Raw genomic sequence first — 27643 nt, 5'->3', positions numbered from 1 at the left:
TTACGAGTCACCCCAATCACTAGTGAGGCAAGAGGACAGAGAAAAGTACTTGTAACAACCTACCAAGAAACACTGCAAAGATGCAAAGTGTTCGTGGAGTCTTGCATGAAAAAGGTTTTCTCATCTGTCATTCCCTCTGTGATGCCATGGTATCCTTCCCAAAACTTTCCTAGTAACTGATTACTGGAACTACTAATAAAATTGGGGCATGTGGAAGATGGCAAGAATGGAATTACTGAAGGGCTATCACCATAACTGAGGCTGCACATGAAGGTACAACACAGCACTAGAGCCCACTAATGTGGGTGTCCATGCTCCATATGACAAAGACTATCAGTTTCTCCCTGAAATGCATATTATCAGATTCTGAATGAGGTACCTGTCCTATTCGAAGGACCTTAGACAGAACTTGTAACAATTGCAGGGGAAGAAGGAAGGTTCCAGAGTAGTTGCAAAATACTCTAACACAGCTTTTTTCCTCTATTTTTCCTTACTTTTAAAGTATTTGAAATTCCCATACACATACCATTTAAGAAATCCAACACTACAAACTGATGTGGTTGAAGCCTGTTACAACAGAACTGTGGATGTTACTTAATGCAGCACTGTAGTATACCTTTTGGCATATTGAGTATAATATTTAGAACTATTTTAAAAATGAGAAAATAGTAAAAGTATACTTATTTGATATACTAAGATTTAAACGAGAAGCTATGAAATTGTGTTCAATTGGTAAACTTCCCAAATTAAACCGGGCATCTAAAAAAAACTCCACCTATTTCTGTGTTTAGCCCCGTGCATCTCCTTGTCTAGAAAGCCAGTAATTCCTCCTTTGCTCTAGTGCATTTGCCAGAGAAGGTAAATATTTTACAGACTATTACTGCAGGACAATTTTCCTCACACTTATTTTCATACCAGGCTAATACAGTCAACCAGCCCTACAGAAAGTGTACGCTCCTTGAACTTACACGCATGCTTCCAAAACATGTGGTACCATAAATTCAGGTAACAGTGCAATTTTACACAGAATTTAAACTGCAAAATATTTTCAATATAAATGTAAGACATGTTGTAAAAAATACTTATATGATTAAGAGTTAGCAATTCTGTCTCATCAGTACATAAGGCATTTGATCAGAGGTGTGGACAGCAGTGAGTGATACTAACAGCTTTAGGATAGCACTGTCTTCGTTTTGTAGAGCCTGGCCTTCCTGGAACACTGGTTTCTTCTTCATCGTGTAAATCAAGTTCCTCCTCGTATTTAACCGTTTCTTTACCAACTGGCATCAAATGATCATCCAGTTCACCTGATTATTATGAAAGAGTGTGAAGAAATAGCATTATGAACAATCAAATCTTGGTTCCTTCACATCCTACACATCAGATGAGATTGCTCATGAAAACACTTCACAGAAGTTTTTAAAATACACACACTCCTGCAAGGCTCCAAAAGCAGAACTTTGGGGAAAGAGTGATAAAGACTGAATTTTGGGCAAAAATACTCATTTACAGTAAAACCCACTGAAATTAAAAAGCTGAATTCTATAATGAAAATATCAAAAACCAATGAATTCTTTTTGGCCATAAAAGGCAATCCTTGACTGAAATACTAATTTAAAAATCACTCACGTGGAGTTATGCCAAGAAAGAGGGAACAGTTATACTACTCTATCATTCTAAACAGTTAATTACTACTGTAGAAGATGCACTTTCAACACTGCGTTGAGCCATTAGGGTGTTATTCTTGGATACATTTATCGGTATGAATTCAGTGATCAAAGGGTTTAATTCAGAAATAAAATATAAACACCAGACCTACAAATTTTTTTACTTAAAAGATACGTAAATACTTCTGTACTTCATCAAAAAAACTCATAACATGGAATTCTCTTCAAAATGTTACACAGCGAAGAACACGCTCCATTATATTTACTAGAGACAAGAGAGCTGAAGTAGTCCCTCAATGTACTTTTTTTGGAACATGATTTATGATACAGTAGAGAAAACAATAAATTTAGGATTGTGTATTATATCTTTTAATTTGTCAGAATTCACTTTAAAAGGTAAGTTATATTTTGGCTGCAGGATATAGTTTCTGACCTATAATCAATATCTTCTAGAGAACAAGACTCATTTCCCTTTTAATAAGTATATTCAGTGGTAAAATCTNTGGTTTTGCTGTTTAAGACAAAATAGGTTATATAACAAGATTTCCCTGGAAAATTTAACTTTAGCTTATAAGATCTAAGCTAAATTGATAAGTACATGATCATATTACAAAACAAGGCAAGCAAAGGGAAGCTACAATAGATGGCTACAGCAGAAATGCATGTATACCATATATCATCACATATATCATCTACACCGTACGCAATTTCTCAACTATAAAACATACTTTATTAAAGAGGTTGCTTTTTCAGTTCTTACCAATTTTGTGCAGTTTTTCACAGCAAATAAGAGCTACAACTCTCTCAGCCAGTCTTGCACAACTCATTGGAGGACCCTATAAACATTTAAATACTTCATCAAAACTTTGGTTGATTAGCACATTACTTACCATACTTGTTTAATTAGTTTCACACAAGCATATTAAGTAAGCAAAGTTTTTTTAAAAAAATGCATTGATGACAGTTTTATGAAGATATTCAGGATTACGCTGTTTTTCCACAAAAACCAGAATTACAAGAACTCGACATACTTTCGATCAAAAACAATACAGGACAAATGTGTGAAACAACAAGGCCCTGGAAGAATATCTAAATATTTTTGCCTTTGGCATAAACAGTAACTGATGGAAAATGGATTATAATAGAAATAAACAGTGACCTAAATACAGTTACAGAGCACAATACGGAAAAAATTTTCATTAACAACTATGATACTAATTCTAGAAACAGCACAGACCAGTTCTTAGACCAATATATTTGCTTATTTCCATGCTTTTTCTTCCCCAAATACCTACAACAATTGAAGCTCGAAGAGGTGAGTTGATTGGCAGGTAGAGAGTAGAGTAAAACGTATGGTCAGGTAGTTCCCGGGTTTTACACTTGGGAGCTAGGTGTGTAAATGGATCACTTGGTAATCTAGCGCAGTACCTAAGTTGACAAAACATTTTACAGATCATCAAAACCTGCAAATTGAAGTCTAAACACATTTCAGTGGAACCTTGCCTTACTGGTGTGGATGCTACAGAAGATGATTTCAGGCCATACTGGCCACTGCAAAGGTACACTGCTGACAAATATTCAACTAACTACTGAGCAGAAGACCTCTGAGTCCTTTAATATACACCAGGTCTCCACAGCAAGGTCATTCCAGGGTTGTAATGATGCACAGGTCCATCTATCTCATCTCAGGTCTCAGGTTTTGCATTGTCTCCTGATTTTTCTATTGCCTTATTCCTCCTATTTGTCATGGTTTTCCCTCTGAACAGTAGCCTTTCCTCCCTTGTACTCACTTCCCTCTCTCCCAACTTAGTATTAAATGCAAACACGCTGATGTTAAACTATGCTGAACCTCTTAACAGTAGAGGAGTAATGCCACATATAACCAGCTGCCAGATAGCCTTTGAACCATCTACTATCTACCATTCACCCTTCAAATGTGACAGGCTTTTGACAGGCTTTATTTACCAGGTAGTCAATCAAAATGGTCTGCATCTCAAGAAATTAGCTACTAAGGCACTTTGGCAATTGCATCAGAAGCTTTACTTAAGTAAATGACATTCAGGGCTTTTCATAATCAACCACACTGGAGATAAGAAGTCTGGTTGGTCAAAAACTGCCCCCAGCAACGCTTGGTTGGTTTCTGCCAACCCCATTTTCTTTACATGCCTAGAAACTGCTGTGATGAGGACTTGGTCCATATTATTCCATATGACTACGGTTACATTGACCAGTCCACAGCTCCCTGGATCTTCTTACTTGCCTTTTTTTTTGAAGTATTAATAACATCTACGTCTTCCTGTCACTAAGAACCTCCTCTAATTGTCTTGGCCTTACGAACTTGATACTTGACCAGCTCCCCTGAAAGTATACCATCCTGTCTTGTGGACTTTTATTATGTTTACCTTTATTACTGTGATTTGGTTTTTAAAGACGACAACAGACTGCTATTACAAATGTGAATATTAGAACTGGAAGATTTAACTACAGTTTCAACAGTTCTTTTATTTATTTATTTTCAAAACTAGCTTGACAAGCAAAAAAACCAATCTAACTATCCATTTTGAAACTATGTTTTCAGGGAAGCTTTTTATTAAACAGGAATCATTATCACTACAGTTATTATCAGTGCTAGAACCTCTGGTAGGATAAAGATAAAAATAGCAAATAATGCCTTCAAATTGCTGTGAGCACTTTCTTTGGGAGAGCATATCCTGCCAAGATGCCTAAGAGGAAATGTGTAAAATGCCTCAGCCTATGCTTTCATGTTGTGAGACAGACTAGGAAACTTTTTATTCAAAGACATGAAGTAAAAATTAAATATGCCTCTTACCTATTTATGTGTCCAATAGCAGTGTTAATAGTAACTCTTGGACTGTTTTCATCTGGCCTCAATACGTAGGGTGGAAATACATCATCATCATCAACAATGGGTTCGGTTTCAGTTTCATTGGTATCAACAGATTTTGAGCATTTGTTTCTGAGGATCTTAACATTTCAAGAACAGAACATGAGAAATTTTTCCCTTAAAAAGTACTATGAAACATTTAACCAGACCAGGCCCATTCATCTGCCCTCATACCTTCTCAATTGCTTTATATGTCTTAAGATCTTCTTCAAAACTTTTGATTTTGTCTGTATCTGCTAACATAATGTAATTGGAAATTGGTGCTCTGGCTCTTCCTTTTGACTGCACATAGGAGCGGTACTCCGTGGGCAAATCAAAACGCACCACCAAGTTGCATTTTGGTATGTCAACACCCTCTTCTACAATACTAGTAGCAATAAGTAGGTTGGTTTCATGTGCTCGGAATTTTCTAAGAACCTGCAAAAGTAATGAAGATAAATTTGAGAAATTAGTCCAAGAACTGTTTCCATCATGAGATTCAACAAAAGGCAATAAGAAAAAGGTGAGATGGACACTGGGAAAATATTTCTAAATATGCAAATGCAAAACTATTACAAAAATCTTTTCAGGAATACAAGACTATTTAACAGAAGCAGTAGATTTCTAGGAATCAAATCTGATATGTGGAATCATATGAGTCTAAGAAGCTAATATAGCCACTAGCAATGGAGAGGATTCCCCCTATTTATTTACAATTTTTCAGTTGTGGTATAAAAGGAAAAAAAAAGCTGCTTTCAGGACAGCATCTTTTCCCAAACATTCTGAGGCTGAAGCATCTTCAGGGATAGAGCATATTCTAGAGCTGGCACTTCTGATATTTATACTATATATGAAATAATACTAAGGAGGACAACCCAGTTGGGATGAGCTTTAACTGATTTAAAAATCGTGGGGTTTATTAATATTTATATCATTTAATGATTTACGAAATTCACTTTTATAAAAGATAAATATTAAAACCAGCTTAACTACTGCAATATGTCAGCAACCTTAATTTTCTTTACAGTATTACTATATTACCACTTACACAAATGTGGAAAAATTAGATCTGACTAGACACAAACATGATTTTACGTGAAGTTTTAATTTCTGTTTGTGTAACATGACATACCAACATCTCTAAACACGTTGTTACTTTTTTTATGAACAACATCTGTATCTCCAATAAGTGTGCATATTTGTTAAACCAAAGGTATTCTCTGAACTTCCCATGACTTTGCCCCAGATTCTGCCTGTTGGCTTTTTCTGCTTTTTAAAGACACACACACACACACACACAAAAAAAGTTCTGAAGGTACTGCTAATTTAGATTTTTTTTCTTGAAGTTACCTCTTCCTGTTTTCTAAATTCTACTTCCATCTGCTTGTTACGAGGCTGGTTCTTGCCAATGCCATGTCCAGTTATAAAATTGCTACTGATGTAAGCCAGTTCTGGATCTTGCTTGCCAGCTTCTTTTATCAACCTAAAAATATTACACGTGTTTTTAGAAGTCACACAACCCAGAAAATGGAAGAAAATCTTTAGGTTTTTAAGACCTACATCAAAAGAAAAAGTGGAAGCATGACAATTAAGCCACGCTAACAAAAACTTACTGCAGTCTTCCCAAAAAGCTCTGTAAGGTTAACACAAGACAGACTGCATACCTATACAGCATGAGTGGCCCTGCATCACACACATTTCAGACCTATCACAGTAAAACTAGATATTTTTAAACCAACCTATTACTCTAAGGCTCCCTGCTGCTAAAGCACCCTACTTACAATTGCTTTTGTTTATCTCTTTTTCTGTTAACTGTGCTTAATTTTAGAAGACAGACCTGTAACTGCTTCCTCAACAAAGTATGTTTCCTCAGTGTAAGATATTACATTTTAGGTTAAAACATAATATTGCAATTCTACTTAATATTAGAAGATATATCCTGTTCAAGTATACTGGTGACAAAATACTGACCTGTTTTTCTAAAGAGCAATGATCAGCCTACCCAGTGAGAAATTCACTAATTGTGAAATTAACTCAGAGAATTTAATCCAATGCTTTAAAAGCAATACTGAACAGGGACATGAGGAGCATCCATGCTCTCAATTTATTTACTCTCAGTTTATTCTTTAGGTTACAGAAGCAGGAAAGACTGCCTTCTGCAGTGTTCTGATTTCAAAGACAAGGTAGAAGATTGCTTGTACAAATAATGTGCTAAATTTAGAATGAGACATTTATGGATTTAAAACCACCATTACCATGCGCAATCAAACTAAGTACACTGTAGCAACATTAGTTGATCAGTTTTCAGGATGGACAGAATCTGGGACTTCTCAACTGTAACAGGCTTTTGAGCAGCAGATCCAAATGAAAATATAAAAAATTAGATCCCTTGCATGTCTCACTACAGCCATCGCAGCACTACTTTGCTCAACAGCACATGCATCGTGTCCATTGTCAGGTGCTCCTCACAGCCAAAGAACACCCTGCCTCTGTACACCTCCAACAGCAATTCCAACCTTTCCCAGATAAATCCCTAGCAGTTCTGTCTCATATATAAGTAGATGGGTGCTGTGCCAGTCCCCAGCTACATGCTTACCATCTGCCCAGTGAGCTGCTGCCAAACCAGATGGAAAATGGCAAAGTTCTCCCTGCTCTTTCTACCCTTGAAAAACTACTGAAGTCTTGCCCCCTTTCCTGGTCCCTATTTCTAACAAAATCTATGGGAACATAAAACACCTTGAAGACTTCCTCCCTTTGCCATCTGTTAAAACTGGAATGGAAAGGGAATATAGGCAAAAAGATGGAAAAGTGGCAAATAGCAAATCCTTCTAGAAATAGACTATAAGGATCATCCTGTGCTACAAATGTGATTTGTTAGTTCAAGGCTAAATAGAGTTACATTTCTCTATCCAGTCTCTAGGCTCTTGAGAAAGATATACTAAGAAAGTATGGGTTAATAACTGGCCAGAAATCCTGGGATTTTTAATATTTCTTTTTTCATATGGTATTTCTGTCAGGTCATACAGATTGATTACCTACTAAGCATCTCAAACATTCTTACTTAATTTCATTTGTTATAGAAATGGACAATTAAAAACATCTGAATAAACATTTCACTCTGCACATCTTGGGCAAGTTACTGAGAAACATTCAAGACTTCAACCTTGAGATTAAATAAGTATTTGTGGAAGGTAACAGGTACTGTTCTTCAAATAGATACAAGAACTTCTGCTTTCCAACCTCTCCCTAAGGGAGTTGAGACGTACAGCAATGCAAATGGAAGGAAACTGGGCTTTAGAAAATGTCTTCTCTTCTGAAAAGGAGTGTATAGGCACCAGAACTCAACTGTATACACCAAATTAAACAATAACTGAGCCACTCCATTAGTTGAGTGTAATAATAATCAAAGACCCAGAAAGTACAAATACATGCCATGAATCTTGTCTTTCCTCAGTCATCATGGATTTAATAAAATGGTATTCTAATCTCTAAATACTACCATAATAAATACATTTTAAGAGAAGTTCTATTTCTAAGTTAGTTCTATTGAATGATCCATATTGGATTACTGGAAGCTGAAGTAGTTGTGATACACTAATTCACACACTCATGACTGTCTCATTCGGGAAGCAATCTTTCCCCTATATATTAATTATCATCAGCAGAGGTCCTGAACTAAATCTACTCCACTCAAATAAGCCTGTAGTGAGGTTCTCCACTGAAGGCTTCCAGTCTTAATTCCAACAGCTCAGGTCTGATGGTCAGCCATGTATTCTGAGATCATGTATTACATGAGGTGAAGGAGCATTTTGAGAGTCTGGTAACTAGCTTTGAGAAGGGGACAAAAAGTTACATACAGTTTTATATTTTGCAGCCAATAACCTCATCCCAAGGTGAGGTTAAAAATGTCAGAATTTGGTTACCTATTTCATCTAGACATCATATTCTGTCAGGTTCAACACCAGTTAGGATACTGTATAGTGTATAAATCACTGTCTACAAGAACATACAGTAGAAAACCAGTATGATTTAAATCATATTCATAACTTAACAGAGAAGAATAAAGTTTTCCCAGTTCTGTTCATTCCATGCAGGGCAATGAAATACTCATTTCAGCTCAGCAAAAATGTTATCAGATTCTGTTAATGTTATTTCTTCAGGAGTCATTAACAGAATATGTTCATTTTACTGAACAGCTTAGTTTGCCTCATATTTGCAGATTTATGTGAACATACTTGAAAATGCAAAAAAAGGCAAAGAGAAAAGATAAAGTTGAGAACACGCACATAGGCAAGTTGGCAGATCAAAGAGTATGTTATTCATTCAAACTATTGACTTGGGCAAAAATGTATCAACGCAGGGGTCAGATTCAGAGGTATCCAGAACACAAGGAACACCTCGCACAGGACATTTATTACACTATCTGAGAAACCTACTGAAAAACAAAATCGGGATAGAGGAATAAATCACGTAATTCATAGTTTGTGGCAAACAGCATTTAACAATTAAGTGTCATATATAACTAACACGAAGCACATTCAGGAACACGAACTGATAAGGAACTAGAGTATTGCAAATTGGCAAATACTCACAGGTTCATATCTTTCTTGGTGGAGACTGTAAGAAAGCACTCAGCATTTGACTGAATAGGCATTTTACAAACACTCTGAAAGCAGTACTGGTAAATCTTAAGAGATATTTGTGCAAGGGTGAATTTGGTTTTCTGTAGACTTGGATCATATAATACTATGATTTAGTAGGGTAATGGTAAAATTTCCAGAAGTATTGCACTCAGTAAGCTAGAGAAGTTTCCAACATCCATTGCAAATAGAAATTTAAAGACTGATTAAGACAGAACAGTATATGCCTATTTTAGAGGTTCCATACAGTATTTCACATTTTGCCTTCTAAAGGAATGAAATTACAAACTCAGGTTTGAAACAAGCCCTTGAGTACAATTTTCAAAGACACATGCTCTTCCCATCCACTCCACCTGCTTTACATAGATCTAGAATGATCTCCTAAACCAACTTTATAGATAGAGTTCTGAAAATACAAGATAATCCCCTACATATTCATGACAGTATCCTGGCAGCTGATTCTGCCTTTTTTCTTCAGAATATTTTTTTTAAAAAACAAAAAGCTTTACCTATTTAGAACAACCGCTGTGTATCTTCTTTCCACAAAAATAATTCCACATAAAATATTAGTAAAGGGAGATGGGAAATTAGTCTCTGGCTTCTCTTTCTCCTCAATTTCTTCATCCTCATCATCATCTTCAGAATCACTCCAAGATACATAATTATCCTGGTTCCTATTGTTATACCATTCAACACTTTCAAACTGCTGCCGTTCATACGGTTTGTATTTGCGCAAGATTTCAAGCAGCTTTATTACTTTTGGGGTCACAAATTTCAGGTCAAGTGAGGCAGGCGAGAAGTGCTCTTCACAGAGTGCATGTATTTTCCTTAGGAAAGTGTCTGTAAACAATAAAAATTTCCTGTGCAGCTCCTCTTGTTCATGTTTGATATACTTCTGCAGCTCTCTCACCATCATCCCAGCTACCTTATCTGCACACCAGGGTCCCAGAACAACCAACACAGCTCGACAGTCTGACAATATCTACAACAAATGAATTCAAATATCAGTTCAAAGAGTACATTCATGAACTATTCATTTAAGACTAGGGGCTTTTTTCTCTAACAGTACAATCTTTGTAAGAATTATGACAATTGTTTTGTTATAAAAATATGCAGAAGTCTGCTTTTGTTATTTACGTGACCTTGGGAACTTTGGTGTTTCTAATGGAGCAAGTTCCCCCTTCCTCTTAAATTACCATCAATCAACTTCAAACTCTGTACATTTCTGAATCTCAAGAAAACCCCAAGCTTAGTCAATATTTTGCAATTTTGTGGAATTGTAATTTGAAATTTACCCTAAGATAATTATACTAATAAGAAGAATACTTCTTCAGGCAGCTAGATAAACAAAGCAGAAATTCTTATCCTTTATATATAACACAGAACTTATAAAATAAACAGTTTACTGGGCATTTTTACTTTATTTATTACTGATAGCTGGCAGGGCTTCAAAAGTATATAACCAGAAAGTTGTACATTGGCCTTAGCAAGTCTACCCTTTCAAAGGAAAAACAAAACACAGTGGTTTGTGTGTGAGCGGAACAGGAAAAAGAGAGAACTATACCCTATTCAGAGAAAACAGCATAGGCACTTGAGTACCATCTGATGGTCTTTTAAAAAGATTCATTTGGATGTCCTATATTACAACAGAAGAACTAAAATTCAACTGTAACAGTCAGGATGATAGTTGCTGCTTTGATTTTCCTTTCTTCCTCCCTTCTGTGACAAAGCAAAGAACTGGCTATCATCTTTACACTACCCTCTGTGAAGTCTGTTAGCTGTAGGACTTAAAGGCAAAATCATCTGAACTAATTGCAACTACATATAGAGGCTGGATACTCTCCAGTGCCAAGATAAAAAGCACCTCAGGCTGAAACTCATTTCTTTTTCCTAATATGGATGCCTCCATCTTCTAGGAGAGCTACTGGATCAGAAAACAAGCACAAAGGGTTAAAGCTTTAGAAATCTATCAGCTAATCCACTCTCCTGGACTCTGCAAGTCATGGAGACTGCCTTCAGCCAGCATTCCTTATATATTTTAGCCTAGTACATTTTAAGTTTAGTACAAAAGTAATCAGGACTTCCATTTCCCACGCAGCTGTGCTAGGTTGCCTTATGTACCATCTTTCCCTCTGGATGAAATAGTATTTTATGGTCCAGCATCAAAGTCCTCAGTTTCCAAGAATGTTAAAGGAAACTGGAATACTTTTGGCTGAATTAAAAATACATTTTCCACTTTTCTCATGCACTATTATGGGAATGTGACTCACTAGTGACTTCTTGTTCAAAGACTTATACACCTACATAGGTGTAACTTGGGAAGCAATTCCAAACCACAAAGCCCAAGTGGGGGGAAAAAAACCATGCGTGGACTCCAGGCATGACAGGTCCCTGCTCAATACACCACACCTTTTGGATTATACTCTGCCATCTGGCATGACAACATAGGGGCAAACACAGAGAAAGTCAGGGGCAAGCCTGAGATTCAAATTCCACCCCAGAGGTGTGGCACTAGTCCAGTGTTGTTCTAAGATAAACTGAAGACGCTGTACATCTATGGCTGGAATTTTTGCCTGAATTCTTCCTATCAACTCTTAATACAACTGAGTACAGTCCAAATACTTCCTTAGGCATTATTTCCTCTTCTATACTGAATTATTCAGAGGTCAAAGGAGATTGTGAAGACGTCAAATTTTTGACTTCAGAGATGAGGACCCATAACAAAAGGGTGCAGAATTGTTTCAGTGCTTTAAGCAAATCTGAATCTCAAACCAGATGAAGTTCTAATCAATGGCTAACATTCAAGCCCCACTCACTTATGAAAAGACCTGCACTGTTAATGAATCCAACAATCAGAAGTCTTTTGGCTCAGACAGTCTAGAATGTCTGGGTTAGGTTTCAGTAATGTAACATACATGGCAAAGAAAAACAGTTGTAAGATTCCTATTCCCCAGGTTTCTCACACAGCTTGATATCCTTACCTGCTTAGAAATTAAGGTAGAATCTCTTTCTTTTGAATGTACAGATATGTTGCAGTCATTTAGAAAAGCAAGTGCTTCATCCAATTCCTTTAATAATCTTCCATACAACCCACTTTTGTCAGTATATGGTCCACAGTCTACAACAATCTCACATGGCTGAGAAGCATATCTTAATGAGGGCAAAGAACAAGTTAAATAAACACAGCTTCTGAAAGTCACAGTTTTTTCACCCTCTTAAGGTTATACATCAAATACAACAGCAGCATGACGTATTCAAGAGCATTTCTTTCCCCACCATGAATTACTAATGATTAGTAGTTATACAGCTAAATAAATACTTTAGTAGAGAAAAACCTCCACCACCCCAAATATTGAACTACTTCATTCTAAAATACTGTTCATCCTAATACACTCCTAAAAAGGATGTTAATATTGCTATCCTCATTTCAAATATTGCAGAATTCAAGGCAAAATAAACTGAATTTCCTTGACCATCATCTTCATTTGTTTTTCCAAAGTGTACTCTCTTCATATGCAAAACAAAACCAATCCACATACTGTAAATTTATGTCTATGTATCTATGTTTACACAAGTAAAATACTCTTGAATAGCAGTGAAATTTTCTTAAAAGCTAATGGTTCACACAAGTTCAGAAAAATGCATTTAAAACATTCACACACACACATCTGTTCCAGAACATGAAAAAACCACTTTAAAAACTTTGTCTGAAACTCAACAATGCAGTACAGCTGGTGCAAGAAAATAAGATACATGGAAATCACTTCACCCTAATTTTCCCCTACAAAAAGTCATTACACTATTACTACCTTTATTTTAAATAACATTCACAGGATTCTAGATTCTGTAACTCACTTCCTCTACTACTTAAGTATTTACCACTTCCTCTCATCTCTCTCTGCCTTTCATCAGCCTTTAAAATCCAGGCTACTCATTTGGGGGGGAAAAAAAAAAGAAGAAAAAAAGGCAACTTCTCCATATTAAGAACATATTGTACTGTGGATGTTGCAACATTTTTCTAAATAGAAACATTATGGCATATACTGGACATGAACCAGTTACACTCCAAACATAAGAGTGCATTTTGCAAGTTCAGAAATGTTTAATGGAATGTGAATTTTTAAGGTTGGTGGTGTGTTGGTGTTTTTTTTTTTTTCCTTGAGGTTCTTTTCAGTTGTTTTGATGTCTTTTTTGATATTTTTTTTGGTTTTGGTTTTTTAACAACTACATAAAATCTCTGAATATCAAGGCAAATCAGCCTTTGTACTCAAAAAGCCGTTGAACATTCCATCTCTGCCCTAAATAGAAGTAGTGGCATCACATACACACAAACTTTTCTAAAATTTAAAAGAGTAAATATTGCTACTGGTTTATTCCAAAATGAATATGCAAGCATCAATTTAACAGCTCTAATTATAGAACACACCTGTCTAAGACCACCAAATCAGTTGCAGTTTCAGCATTGCTCTTTAAAATTTTCTCCAGTTTCTGGATCTTCTCCTCTAACTCAGCAGGATCACATTTCCCATTTAAAATGGAAGCTGTTAATCCCAAAATTCGTGGACATGATGGATAATCCTCACAGATCTGTGAAGTAAAATCAAATTAAATTCCTTAGGACAGTTATCCTGAAAACCTACTATCAAGTTAGCAAACTGCAAACTTCAGATGCTTAGGTTGGAAATTTTTATTTCAATACCAGGTGTTGCAAAAGGAACTAAACATTGAATTAATATTTTCTCTTCTACTGACTGGAAGTTAAACTAAAAACAGAACAACATTTAACAGCCATCATATTTAAAGGTAAATATTTACAATGTAGAAAAAATATAAACAGTTAGCATTATACAAAATATTCTTGTGACGCAATATATATTATACTTCCACACCATATAAAAAGGTACATGCACTTGGAGAGAGATTTGAAAATACATTTATTATGCCTTTCACTTATAAGCCAAATACCACATGGAGCCAAAAATATTCTGGAAAGAGTCCTAGAAACATCTCTAGAAATCAGTATTTTAAAAATAATAAAAAATGATTAGTACATACCATTCCCGAACTCAAATATTTTATCAATGAATTAAAAAAATTCCCCTAATTCCATAAATTTAGCTTCGCTGTTAATGCCAGATTTTTCTTTAATCCCCACTATAAAATACGGTAAATACATTATTTTTCTATCTTTTAATATCACTGAAGTCTTAACTCATTGCAGTAATTTCACAGTACCAGAACATGTTAACATACAGTTCCACTAATATTTTTCCTTGGTAGAAAAAGTTGCCTTAAATGGTTCCCAATTCCCCAGCCCTCCCGCCGACTTCTCCTTCTCAACCAAGTATTAAAACATTCAAGCAATGGAAGCCCACCTTCATAATTTCACGGTATGGATGATCCTGGATTGCAAGATGGCACTCATCAAACACCAGAAGATTAATATTTGACAGGGATAAATACTCATTTCTCAGAACAGTCAAAGCAATGTGACATGTCATAACCAGAACCTAGATTGAAAGGAAAAAACCACGTGTCAGTACAAGAAAAGTATCAGCTGTCTTAGACCAAGGTGAAGGAGGAAAGCCTTCTGCAGGCCTTGTTACACAACATTAGCAAATATCAATCCCTACTCATCTACCTACACCAGGTAAAGACAAAAGAGAATAAAACATTCTCTACAGGAGAGAATAATCTGTCTGAAGGGGTTTATATATATAGATTATATATATTCACATGCCTTTAAAAAGCATGTACTTTAAAAAGCAGGAATAAAATGTCAATGTTCTGCATCCCCAGAGAACATTCAATTTTATCATATTTTTAACCTAATATTTAACAAAATTTTAATGGCATTTAAGGTATAGCATGCACACTCAAAATATCTTCTTAAATCATCATCATGAACTACAAGTCCAGGAGACTGAAAACAAAAGACTAAAAGGACAGCTTTTTAAAAGCAACCTCATAATGCCTACATGTTTTGTCTCAAAATTAATACACAAATAATACCAATATGCTGCATTTCTTTTAGAAAAAACTGAACGTATAATTGGAAGAAATCAATTCTGACCCAGCCTAACCCACTGTACATTTAGCTTATAGTTTATACTTAATACATTACCTGATGCTTAGAGAATTCCTGACTCCACTTCTCTTTTGTCCATGATTCAGTTATCTCTAAACTTGAATATTCTCCCACTTTAAGGTCTGAATGTGTCCTGACAGCTGACACTTGTTGAGCAACTTGATTTGCTTAAGAAAAAAAAAATAAACCTTATTCACATAAAGGTCTTTCCATACACTGATTTTCAAGATGTCTGTCATATTACCTAACACTAGGTTTTATAACAGGATCTTTAGCTTAGACTAATGTTAAACCAGGTGTACACGGCAACTGTCTTTATGCAAAACCACATCAAGGAAACAGACCGGTAACTAAATTGCACTTCAGATTCAATGTCTTAACTTTAAACTAGCAAACAAAACATGCAATATATATTAAAAGTTTATATTAAAGTGATTATAAACAAAAGATTAAAGGTATCACATCCTTGTTGTTGAAGACTTTATGCAACAGTTTCTCCCAGTTTTGCTATCAGACAACATCTGTTCCAGAATATTCCATGGAAATACTAGCAGTGTGTTTAGGAACTTTTTGTCTTACCAGAGTTGACCAAGAACACAGTTCTTTTTCCATTTTTGTTGAAATCTCCCCTGATCTGATAGGACAGCTCTTTAGTGAGTAGTACTGCAATAAAAGTCTTCCCTGAGCCAGTGTTTAAGCAGACTATTGTATTATGATCCAAAGCTGCTTCAAGCAGTTCAACCTAGGTTTAAAAAATAATAATGTCCTTACTTGCAGCAATGCAGTGAAAAAGCTGACAAAAAATAACACAAGTGATAAATAAACTATAGACAAGTCAGTAGTACCTCGATCCTGAGATCTTTACACTGCCACAGAATTAACATTTCTCTTTCATAACAATGTACTGTTACAATCTTTAAAAAATATTAACACACTATATATAGTCCAGCTTCTAAATCTAAAATCCTTCAGTGCCACAATTTGTTCTCAGGTGGCTTTCTAACTATGACTTTTTAATAGATGATTCTGCTACTAGATACATTGTGAGAAGAAGCTACAGCTTTTCAATCTAATTGCATATACCAATGCAGCCAAATAAGCAAGTACACTAGCTCAAGGTGATTGAAGCTCCTCAGTAATACTAACAAAATACTGGCTTTTGGGCACCTCTGCAGTGAAACTCTAGAACTCAGAAACAGTTTATGTTAAAGTGAAAAACAAGGTAACCTGAAGAGATTTCTGACTTTACAGAGCTGCTTTGACCTGCCTGTAAACCAAAAATCAAAATTTACTACATAGAAGACATAAGATGGGGGAAGAAGACATGATGTGTGCATACAGTTGAGAGTCACAGTTTACTCTATTTGTCCGTAACAGCGTTCTGCAGAGAGCAGGAGAATACTCACCTTAAATGTTGTTCTGCTCATTAAAGAAAACTGAGAAGAGGGAATGGGAATATAACAAATGTAGAGCAAAGTCAAACTAAAGAATTAACTCCCAACACGTGGAGTTCAGAGAGACATGCTTAGGCAGTGTGCAACACTGCACATTCTCCACCTGCTCTGGCTCTTTTTCCATTAAATTAATGGATTTAACTGTACTTTTTTTTAACATTACTCTATTAGTACTATCACTAGTACCTGATATTTTCTTGGCGTGTAAATGTTATCATGAATTGCTTCTTGTTGCCATGGTAGTCCAAAAAATGGACCCATTGGGGAGGAAGCAGGGGTCATGAGCTGCAGTCCCGCCATGCTGAGGGATTGCAAAGCAGGGCTTTTCATTCATTCATCCAGTGTTTCTTTCATTGCATTTTTGTTCCAGCCCAGCCTACTATAAGAAGAAAAAGAAACAGTATTAGATACAGTTGCAATCCCAAAAAAGAAGAGAAAATTTATTATAAGAAAAGGACATTACTTGATTTTACTAACCAAAGTTCTTCTTCTCATACGATTTTCAGCAGAAAACATTGATTTTAAATTTACAGGCACTCTTCCAGTTGAAGATGTGTGTTTAACAAAGTACAACAGAAATTCAAAAGAAGCTGTTCTTTACAGGGCAAAGTTCATTCCAGGCATTTGGATTTACACACATACATTTTAATATAAAGTTCCATTTATGTTCTCACAATCTCATTTAAAATATCTTGAAGAAAAAATTTTAAAAAGTAAAGCTGTCTTAGCTTTACTTCAGGAAAGAAAAACATTGATTTTCTACAGCATAGGCATAAGTATCAGATTTTCCATTTTTCTTTCCAACCAAGAAGTCCCTGTGACCAGTTAAAGCCTTTACACGCACGCAAACACGAATTTTATTCTAACTGGCAGGAAAAGAACAGAAACTACACAAGAACTTCAGTATTTTCAAATAACACATTCTGATAAGGTTATCTTTTTAAGGAACTGGCAGAAGCATTATAAATAATTGCTGATGACTCTGATAAGGACTAATGGAGACCTGGATCCATATCAGGTTAACCACCAATTTCCTGAAAGATACTCAAATTGGTAAACAAACAAAGCATTCAGAACTCCATGGCAATTATGCACTGGAAAACACTTTCCTACTAAGGCTATGAAGTCGTCATCACCAGAGGGGCTTAAAAAAATTTGCTACTTGTTAGGAATCATCAAGGTAAAAAACAAGAGATAAAGCTTTGCCTCATTTCTTTCCAAAGTGTCAGAGAAAGCCCAGAAGGACATGGTGGTTAAGCTGAATTAACATTATACATCAAGTTCCATCATAAAGAATTATTTATCTTTTGAAAACAAACATTCAGTAGCAAACGCTACTTACTGAAAAAGGTAAATGTAACTTCTTAGTGTTTTTTTTCAGTTGCTTTGGAATCAGTCTCCAAACTCATGCAAACCTTTTCATTTACTTTTTCAGTCCTGTAACCTAAGCTACCATTTCAGCCTGAATATTTCAGATTACCTAAACAGATAAAATCAATCAATATGATATTACTTTATTTAGCTGCAAACAAAAAAAACACAGCCTACACACATCATAAAATAAGTAACATGTCATTTATTCATTTCAGTTGTAATACAAAAAAAAAAAAAAAGACTCCTGCAGATTTTCAGATTGTTTCTATACATTTCAAAAAATGCATACACACGCACACAGGTTCTGTTCTAATAATTCAACGAGTAACTTTATAGAGTGTTCTAATCTGGCACAACTAAAGATGTTCCGGGTCATTCCCTCTTTGGAACTAGTGGTTTCGTGGCTGTTCCTCCACTGGGACTTCTGGGTCATGGGAGACAACAGGCAGGAAAGATACATTATCATAGAACAGTTTATTTGTTATACAGCTTCATGTAGCAATCTGATCATCCCTGACATTCTGATCTACTGAGCATTCTCACACCAAGTGTACTTGATGTTAATCAATGTGTGACTGATCAGCTTAAATCAGTCATGTGGCAAGGACAGCAGCATGACACACAATCTTCCCCAGCCACTAGTAGAAAGCATTGAGAAATTCTGGGCACTGCTAACCTTTAGAGAAGCTTTTGTATGAATTGACGGCTTAGATGCATGAGAGCAGGGAAGAAGGGAGAAACTGTACGGAAAGGTGTGTCATCCCCAACACCTCCTTCTCCAAGCTTATAGACAAAGCTCTCCTTTAATATATCTAGCTTCTCTTTTCATATTCCAATGAGTTTAGCACTAGTTGATAACACATTCAAAAAAATCCTTAGAATCATAGAATGGTTTGGGTTGGAAGGGAACTTAAAGATCATCTAGTACCAACCCCTCTCTTGTGTTTATCATGATTACAATACTTCATTGAAAGGGTCTCAAGCATGCTTCTCTACTTACATACAGCAATTTGTGAAAAAAAACCCTTATGTTTGATTTATTTAAAAAGAGGCCTCATTGGTGTCATAATAATTTCTAGAAGGGACCAGGGAAAAAAAAAACCAACAAACCTTTTCCATAGTAAAAGCTGAAGCTGTTTCCTCAATCATTCTTCTATGTAAGCCCAGTCACTTCAGTTTTATAAATCACTTTAGATGAGCAGCACCTCTTCTTTGTTTACTGTTCCACCTATGTTGTGTTTCTTTTTCAAATGGTAACTACAACTTTGAGAACATATAAAACAGCTCTATAACATCGCCAGGAGGGAATTAAGAGAAGAAAACCAACCTTATTTTGAAAGGTTGCTAATAAAAAACAACATAGGATCCAATATGACAAATAATTCTATCTCCTTTGCTACACATTTCATAACAGTGATACCAGGTTAGCTACCCTGCTGCAAGAAGCAAGGGAATTTAGACTTACCTACAGTTCCAGCTTGATCTGGAAAAGCTGTGAAACAACATATACTCTAAACTACAATTTTGGTTTCTGTGTATCTTCATGAAAAACCTCCCCAAAGTACAATCATGTCACTGAGATCAAAAAAGCATTCTCAAAAAAACTTTTGAAGTGCAAAGGAAGAAGTATACGCACGTTCATAACAGCATTGCGTGCCACTGTAACCATAGCAGAGCTGAGCTCACATAAGGCTGAACACACTTGAAATATCATATAGTGGGAAGGAATTTGAGCTAATTCAGGTAAAGAAAAAAAGTTATCCTCCCTAAACCATCACTGTTACTTTCTGCTGTAATAAAGTTTCCTAGTCCTGGCCTTCATTTCTATGATTCGTACTGGAAGTATATAAGATCTGACAAGATCAATGTCAACATTATTATGGGAGTAAGCCAATAATTGTATCATTCTAAGTTTCTATTTCAATAGCAAGGAAGAATATCAAGTTCTTCAATAAAAGAAAAATACTACAGGACCATCTACAAATAAAAAGCAAAAAAACACATCTACTTGAAGAACAGATTTTAAATTGAAAACATCTGAGATGTAAGTGCATGTGTTCCGAATCTGTGGACAGAAATCGACTGAACATGAGCTAACTGAAACTAGCTAACAGTGAAGCAGAAAAAAACCCCAAACTAGTCCTGCTCAGCCAGCTTTGAGTAATAAATATACTTGCTATGATGTTCCATCTTTGTCCACTACATTATTTTGAAAATTAATAGAATAAGAAACTGTAAGAACTTGCTGAAGCTGAATTTGGAGGGAGAAACACCTGAAACAAATCTTGCTTCCTGGGGCTTTAGACTAGTTACAGAAACTTGATAAGGCAGCACAGTGCCCAAGCTTATCTGTTCTACTAAAATAACAGTGACCATCAATCTTGACAGTTTTAAGAGCAGAATTAACAACTTGATGTCCTTACTTTAATGCACATTTATGTGAACAGATAGTGAACTGCAAAGCTAGAACTAACCCCTTTAAAGAACTTTATTTCAGAAGGGTATTCAAGGTTGGGAATGAACAGTCAATAACGTGTAACAGCAGTTTCTTCCAACCTTCAGTAATTCTAGAACTATATGTGTAGGTTTTTCAGCCACATGACTGTATCCAAGTTGAAGCCACCCTTGGTGCACAAAAAATTCAAGATTTGCTGCACTAAGGAATATAAGCCACACCAGCCAGGGCTCTCACTCAGAATAAGACATCCTGGATCTAGTTCTGCTCAGAGGACAGTTTAAAGCATTTATGGAATGACACTGAAGTAGACAGAGAAGAGACCAGAGTCACAGGGATGCATCTTTCAAGTTTTTACCACCATTTGCATGCATAGTTTGTGTTATATTCATACCAAGTTAAGAAGTTCTTACTGCCATATGCAATGTATTTCATTTGCTTTCTACACTGATTTGTTAATTTGTGCCCAATATAATTCTCATGATACAGAAATTATTTCCAATGCTTTAGGTTTTCATCTTTTCCAGGAATGTCTAAATTATTCTCTAAAAACACTCTCAGCATCAGCCAAAAAAACCTCAAGAGGTAAAAATAATTCACTTATTCTAAAGGAAATAAACCGCAACTATAAAAAAATTAATAGAATCATATTCTCTTACATGAACACCTAAAAAGTCTGAAAGCAATTTCTTAATAGCAATTTCTACATTCAAGTGCTACATGAAACATTAACTTGCTGAATTTTCTAACAAATAGAATTCTTACTTGGGTAAGGGAGAACCAAGTAGAAAGCAAAATGCAAAATATTACAAATATAAAATACATAGTACAAAATTAATGTAAATGTTCATTTACAAAATGTAAATAATGTCACTGAGTGTGTTCCACATCAACTTACACTGTAAGAATTCAGTGGCAAGAATTGTTTTTGCCCAGGTGAGGGTGTAGATTTCTACATTGGTTTTTAAACCTCCTTTAAAAGTACACTTTTTAAAAGGATTTGACTTTTGCTGTGATATTCCAAAAACGTTACAAAAGTAAATTTTTTGAATATTACTCCCGTCATTTCAGTTCTCTTATGAGAACTTAAAAATCCCAAACCAAACACCCCCAGTTTTATTTGGAAAAAAAAGGGCCCAAAACTCAAACATCAAACAACTGTCAAATAATATTATTCAATAAGATGAATCAGAAATGTCTTACATTATGCTGTCTTTAACACAGAACACAGCTGTAGAAGACACTCCTTATCTCTTATCCTTCAAAGATCTTTATCATGTGCATCATCTAACAGCAATTTTTATACTTGGTCTTAGAATGTTCTTAAACAAAAAAAAAGGTATTTCAGATGTGTTCCCTTTCAAGAAGGACAAACAAAGCTCAAATGTAAGCATTCCTGTAAGGACCATCTTCCCTGGTTTCACTAGCTCAATCATCAATATTCATTGTGAAAGTTTATTGTGAACTAGAAGAATTTTATTTGTTCTATTTTTCTGGTACAGAACTGTCTAACAGCACAAGCAGAACACTGGCCTCTAATAGCCTACCCAAGGCATACCAAAGTAGTAAAGTCTGCTTTCTGTTGTTCAGGAAAGTTTCATTACAGAGCTTATTAATAAAGATTACGTTGAGGCTCTACATTTGGATGGGCTGCTTCCGAAGCATTTCTACAAGTAATACAACAGTTAACAGCTGGAATTCCTGGCACGCTCCTCCTAAACGTCTGTCTACAGGAGAGAAATGGAATATAACATGATGCTTTGCAGACTCAGAAAACTGCACAAACTCTTAAGTCCTTCATCTAGTGTTCAGTCATCAGTATGACCAAACCTGGATTTGATGCAAAAAGCCCAATAAACACTTTCTGTTGCAATTAGTCTGGCTCTACCAACAAGACACCGTCCACACAACAGCTGTGCTGCTGTACACTGGAACAGTCTCTATGGTAAAAGAATTACAAGAATTACAGCACTATTTATCAGCATAACACACACGGGCTGGAGGGCATTTACCAGTAAAGCAGTGCAAAGTGAAAACAAAAATCAGGGCTGTAGTGACACCAGTGCATGAGGCATTGAGAATAAACATTCTCCTTTAAAGAATATAGACATGCAGCCAGATTCTGGAACAAACTTTCATTTTTTAAAACGCTGTGTATAAAGCCCTGTGCAACAATCCTATCTATGCAGTTGCCTAATCAGTGGTGTAGAACCAGAGCAGACTCCTCTTCTTTTACCTCCTTAACACAGAGGACAAAACATAAAACATGAAGTAAATGGTACCTAAGACATGAGGCAAAGTGAGGAACAGCTAGAACAGGAAACTAGATTTCTGTCTACTCTACATTTTCAAACCACAGGTCCATTCTTCTGCTGTGTAGCTTTAATTGGAAAGCCTCTTTTCATATTTTTGACAAATTCATAATTCTAACTGAAGCATACTTTTGAAACTAAGATATTAACAATTTGTCATTTTCTTTCCTCACCGTTTCCCTTCTATCTCCTACTGGGAACAACATATAAATCCAATTATAACTCTAACCTTTTGTATCAGCCCTCTCCTCATCCTTTTTTTTTTTTTTAAGTGATTGTATTCACCAACACAACCATATTGGAATATAAAATCCATAAGAAATACCTAAATGCCCAGACATCCTTTTAAAAAACTGAATAGATTTCTAATCATATTCAGCTTCAGAAGAAATATCACAGCATGTGTTTCATGACAAACATCTTTATCTATGCTACTGGATAAAATGAAGTAGCTACTTTCATTATTCTTTCCAAGGAAATTCACAGTAAATTTCTGTAACCTCACACAGAAGTTACATTAATCTATCGTTCTGAAGTAGCTTTAAATACAAAATAGAACACAGCGCAGTGATACATCAGAACCTGCTTCTTGCACACTACAAAGCACAGTCTTACCGTTTTAATTTCCGCAGCCTCTGTGTTTATGCTTCCTGAACTGCATTTTGACATCATGATATCAGCTTGTAGATTAATCACATAATTTGCAAGCTTCGGCTCTTAAAAACAACAACAACAAAGAACTATGAACTATAAAAATTATTTGAAAAGGGAACTATGACAGCAGGGTTAATTGTGGTAATTCAGTTGTATATAAACATTTAAATGTGTTGAGCCAACACTACAATTGGTTGACAGAAATGAATTATTTAAGTTCACTTTGAACATGAATTGTTTTAGTTTACTATTAGAAACTAAAATTTAAAAAAGAGTGATATAGAAGATAATTTTTGGTAGCTTAAATGTGCATGTACTTCCCTAATCCTATTTACAGGTTACTATTATTAATAACAGGTTCATATGAGAAATACAGTAGTAGAGTGTTCAATATAATTTTACTATGGTCTGTAAAATTGTACTGCTTTTTCCATGCACATGCACTTTGATTTCACTTGAGCTAAACATTAAAAAAATTAAATCAGAATTCGAACTTCCTTAAATTATTTCAATTTGTAGCTGCAAGCAGTACAGTCAACTCATGAAAAAGCAACAACCATTTCTTCCTATTACATTAGCACGTGTTTATTTAGTAAAAGTAAAAATATTGTGCATTTAAGATGGTGATTTAGACATAAAACTCTGAAAGACAGTCATTCATGACAGTGAATTTCTACATACATTAGTCAAATAAATATATTTTTACATGTAATATAAAAATATAACTTAAAGCAAAAATACCATATATATGCAGATCCAAAGTGTTCTTAAAAATCTAAAATAAAAAATTTACACAATATATACACCTAAAAGTATGAGTTTCCCCAGACCTGAAAAGAGAAAATTTTTAAATCAATACTGAAAACTTAAATGCAAAGTGGATCTTGATGAAAATTTCTACTCCAATCAGTTCCACAAAGTTAACAAGGAGGACACTCCCAAGATTACTTCAGTATGTTCATTTTTACCTCAAATGCTGATGGTGAGCTTTTCCAGAGTCTCCAAGGCTGTAATTTTGTTTCACCCTAGGTAACCTAAAAGGCAATATAAAGAGAGAGCATTTTAACATGAACTGCCATAAAAATCAATTGTGCCATGTGGTAGTCTGCTTTCTTGCATTTTAATATTTAGCTCTGTAGCAAGAACACATGGTCCTTCAAAATCTAATTATCATATGTCCTTTTCTGGCTAGGGATACAGACAGCGTCTGAAAGATCAGCCTTAAGTGCTCAGGAGATATTTGCATGTTTTGTTTTATCTGCTAAAGTAATTGCTAGCTGAGGCCAAACAGATTTACAGCTTTCCTCCCCTGTGCTCCCTCTACATACTTCACCTAACGCAGTAAAGAAATCTACAAAAAAATTATCATTCAACACATTTAAAAGAAAATTCTGGAAAAATGTACGTTTTTCCAGAAAACAAAATAAACAGTTATTGTTTTATTTTACAACAAGAATACAAAAGGAGTGCAGCACAGAAAATCTGATGAATACTGCATTCATGTATAAAATAGACCTACAAAAATTTTATTCCCAGGGCTACATTTTAAATTCTTGTTTGCAGCATACATAAATATATCCTTTTTTCACGACAAAATACAGCAAATTACTGCTAGGATGCAGTAAGTAGAACTTAGATTTATTATAACATGTTCCTGTTATGCCTAGGTTATTCATTTATTCACTGCCTCTAAACATGAACGAAAATATGTATTCCATTCAACCAGAAAATAACCTAATAACAGAAAACTGCCACATCCACGGTAAAAATACAGAAATGTACTCCCCACTATATTTGCAAGAAAAGCTAAAAGGAACAATATAGCATTTGGCTACCCCAGCATAAAGCAAACACGAACAGAAAAGGAGGCTCAACCCTTGCCAGTAAAGCTAATGCCATGTGTGGCTTCACAGAGCAAATTTACTTTACTGCCTAATCGCAGATGGCAAACACAAAGCACCCAGATCAGTAGGTAAGATCTGGAAAACCAAAACGTATGTAATTCTCCACCAACCCAAACCGCTTCCTTGGCACATCAAAGCCGAGAGCCAGAAGACCGCGGCTTTAATCAATCGATCGGCAGGCAGGAATTACAGTGGGCCCTTTGAATGCCAACCCAAAACCAGACAGGCCGCATTCCTGAGATGCAGTCAAGGTCTAGTACAAAACAGCGAGCGTGTATCGCATTAGCATCTAAATGGCCTTGGTGCACCCGCTCAGACAAAGCCTGGTGCGGTGTGGCCGATCCTTCCCGGTCCTTCCCGCTGCCGGCCGCGGGCACCTGCCGCCGGGATGGCCCTGGGGACAGCGGCACAGCCCGGGGCTGCCCAGCACTGAACGTCCCACACGCTGGAGCCCCAGCCGGCAAGGCTGGTTTTACCGCATTAAAAAGAAAAATTAATTTATAGAAAAAATTTTGCTCCGTAGCGTCCGGGCATCTTGTTAAAAACAAGCAAAAGGGGCAAAAAGGAAAAATGAATCACGTAATTACATTTTAGAAACTTATTTTTTAGCAATGTCAATGTGTGCTATCAAACAGCAATGCTACCCTTTTTTTTTAATGTTACATTTTCTTCTAAGAGCTCAAAATTCACCCATTTTTTCAACGGGTAGACCGTGAGAGTTCCAAGATAACGAGCTACTTGGAGAGTCTTAACTCCAAGACACACCACAAACACAACAAATACTCCAAGAAAAAAAGCACCAACGTGAAAAAAAAAAATCGGTTCCTGTAAAGACATCAAGAGAAGCATCCAGGAAGTGACACACCAGGTACTTCTGCAAATCTCCAGCACTCTAAAAATCTGCAAGCAAACCACTAGTTACTTCTGCAAACCTCAGCCAAGACCTTCAAGTATCTTGGCTATTTGCTACTGAAACACTTGCTAATGCAAAAACCAGGTATCCGAATATACCAGAGGATACAAACAAATCAACGGGTTTTATTTTTATTTCATGGGTTTGGAATTCAGCCCTTGAAAATAATCACATTCATATGATGTCCAACTTGCTATCAAAAAAGGATGACTAAAATTTAGAGTAAAAGACCTGCTATAACACTATAAGCAACTGATTGAATCTGAAACAGATTATCAAAGTTCTTGTGCTTTAATATCCAATTCTCTCCATCAAATAAATCACCACTTAAACTGTTAACAACTTGAAAATGAAGTTATCTTGCAAGAAGGTCTATGCAATTGGGCTCTTAAGCTCTCAATAGAGCTATGATAAAGTGAATAATCTCCATACAAATACAAATGAATTCCAGCATGAACCCAACTCCTGCATTATCAAAAGGGGGTAAGGTAAAAACTGCCATTATGATTGGAAGGAAAAAGTCCTTCTGGGCTGGCATCCCGTCTATAATTACAGCTGGTCGCAGATGCTGGGGGCAGGGGTGACTATAAAACAGGACTTATCCTTCTCTTGCATGTGTTATTCCAGCAACTTCATATTTCAACCGTTTTTCTTTGGTTTATTGTGATCCAAACAATAAAGTTAGTCAGAAACAACAGTACAAACTTTTTTCCGCCTCAGATTAACTCCAAAACAAAATACTCTTAGCATCCAAGGAACTAAGCCTTCTCCATACAAGCCAGGTAAAAAAAAAATTACACTCAGGGCACACACTTCTCTAAATAAAAAAAATCTGAGTTATACAAGCACTCTGAAAAACATTTATTAGATTTAAACTTATTAGAATTAAATTATGCCACATATTTAATTCGAGTTTTTTCAAGCCACTGCATAGAAAAATCACAGGTAAATTTATAGATTCTAATTTATAGGTATTATCATATCAGCATCACAAGTAGGGATAAGCGATCATGTCCATGCATTTCTTTATCATTTGGTACTTTACCTGGGTACCAAATTAATTGCTTGTGATGATTTACTTTATTTAAAGGTTATGTTCAAGCCTTTCAGGCACCTATGTCTTTCAACAGGAAGGCAATTAAGCAGACATTAGGGCAGGGATTTCTCTCTTCCCCAATTTGGGGGCAAGCTGTGAGGCAAGTACAGTTCCAAAGCATTAATTATTCTTGCTTAGGATAAGTAAAAGCAGCAGCTGTCCCCTGAATATAACCCCATGTGGAGACTTCAATCCCATTATT

The 27643-nt window shown here is 35.7% G+C and overlaps 1 protein-coding gene across 7 annotated transcripts in view; it reads right to left on the bottom strand.

Annotated features, from left to right (window-relative positions):
• Nucleotides 1–27643, bottom strand: part of DICER1 (dicer 1, ribonuclease III) — an 84216-nt gene that overhangs the window by 42153 nt on the left and 14420 nt on the right. For 5 of the 7 annotated variants that reach the window (XM_017829830.1, XM_017829835.1, XM_017829828.1 and 2 more), the window contains exons 2-17: nucleotides 24497–24562; nucleotides 23490–23590; nucleotides 19218–19370; nucleotides 16920–17112; nucleotides 15859–16021; nucleotides 15316–15446; nucleotides 14567–14701; nucleotides 13618–13778; nucleotides 12173–12341; nucleotides 9701–10173; nucleotides 5902–6034; nucleotides 4747–4989; nucleotides 4498–4652; nucleotides 2963–3095; nucleotides 2428–2503; nucleotides 1168–1307 (exon numbers count right to left, since the gene is read on the bottom strand). In XM_017829830.1, coding sequence (XP_017685319.1) covers nucleotides 1168–1307; nucleotides 2428–2503; nucleotides 2963–3095; nucleotides 4498–4652; nucleotides 4747–4989; nucleotides 5902–6034; nucleotides 9701–10173; nucleotides 12173–12341; nucleotides 13618–13778; nucleotides 14567–14701; nucleotides 15316–15446; nucleotides 15859–16021; nucleotides 16920–17063 — 2256 coding nt within the window. In that variant the 5' untranslated portion in view covers nucleotides 17064–17112; nucleotides 19218–19370; nucleotides 23490–23590; nucleotides 24497–24562. The remainder of the gene's footprint in view (nucleotides 1–1167; nucleotides 1308–2427; nucleotides 2504–2962; nucleotides 3096–4497; nucleotides 4653–4746; nucleotides 4990–5901; nucleotides 6035–9700; nucleotides 10174–12172; nucleotides 12342–13617; nucleotides 13779–14566; nucleotides 14702–15315; nucleotides 15447–15858; nucleotides 16022–16919; nucleotides 17113–19217; nucleotides 19371–23489; nucleotides 23591–24496; nucleotides 24563–27643) is intronic. The other 2 variants (XM_017829829.1, XM_017829832.1) reach the window with 1 other exon arrangement.

The sequence above is a fragment of the Lepidothrix coronata genome, unplaced genomic scaffold (assembly GCF_001604755.1).
Source record: "Lepidothrix coronata isolate B3197 unplaced genomic scaffold, Lepidothrix_coronata-1.0 Scaffold169, whole genome shotgun sequence".
In the NCBI taxonomy this organism is placed as follows: Eukaryota; Metazoa; Chordata; class Aves; order Passeriformes; family Pipridae; genus Lepidothrix; species Lepidothrix coronata.
This window is presented reverse-complemented; position numbering and strand designations above follow the sequence as displayed.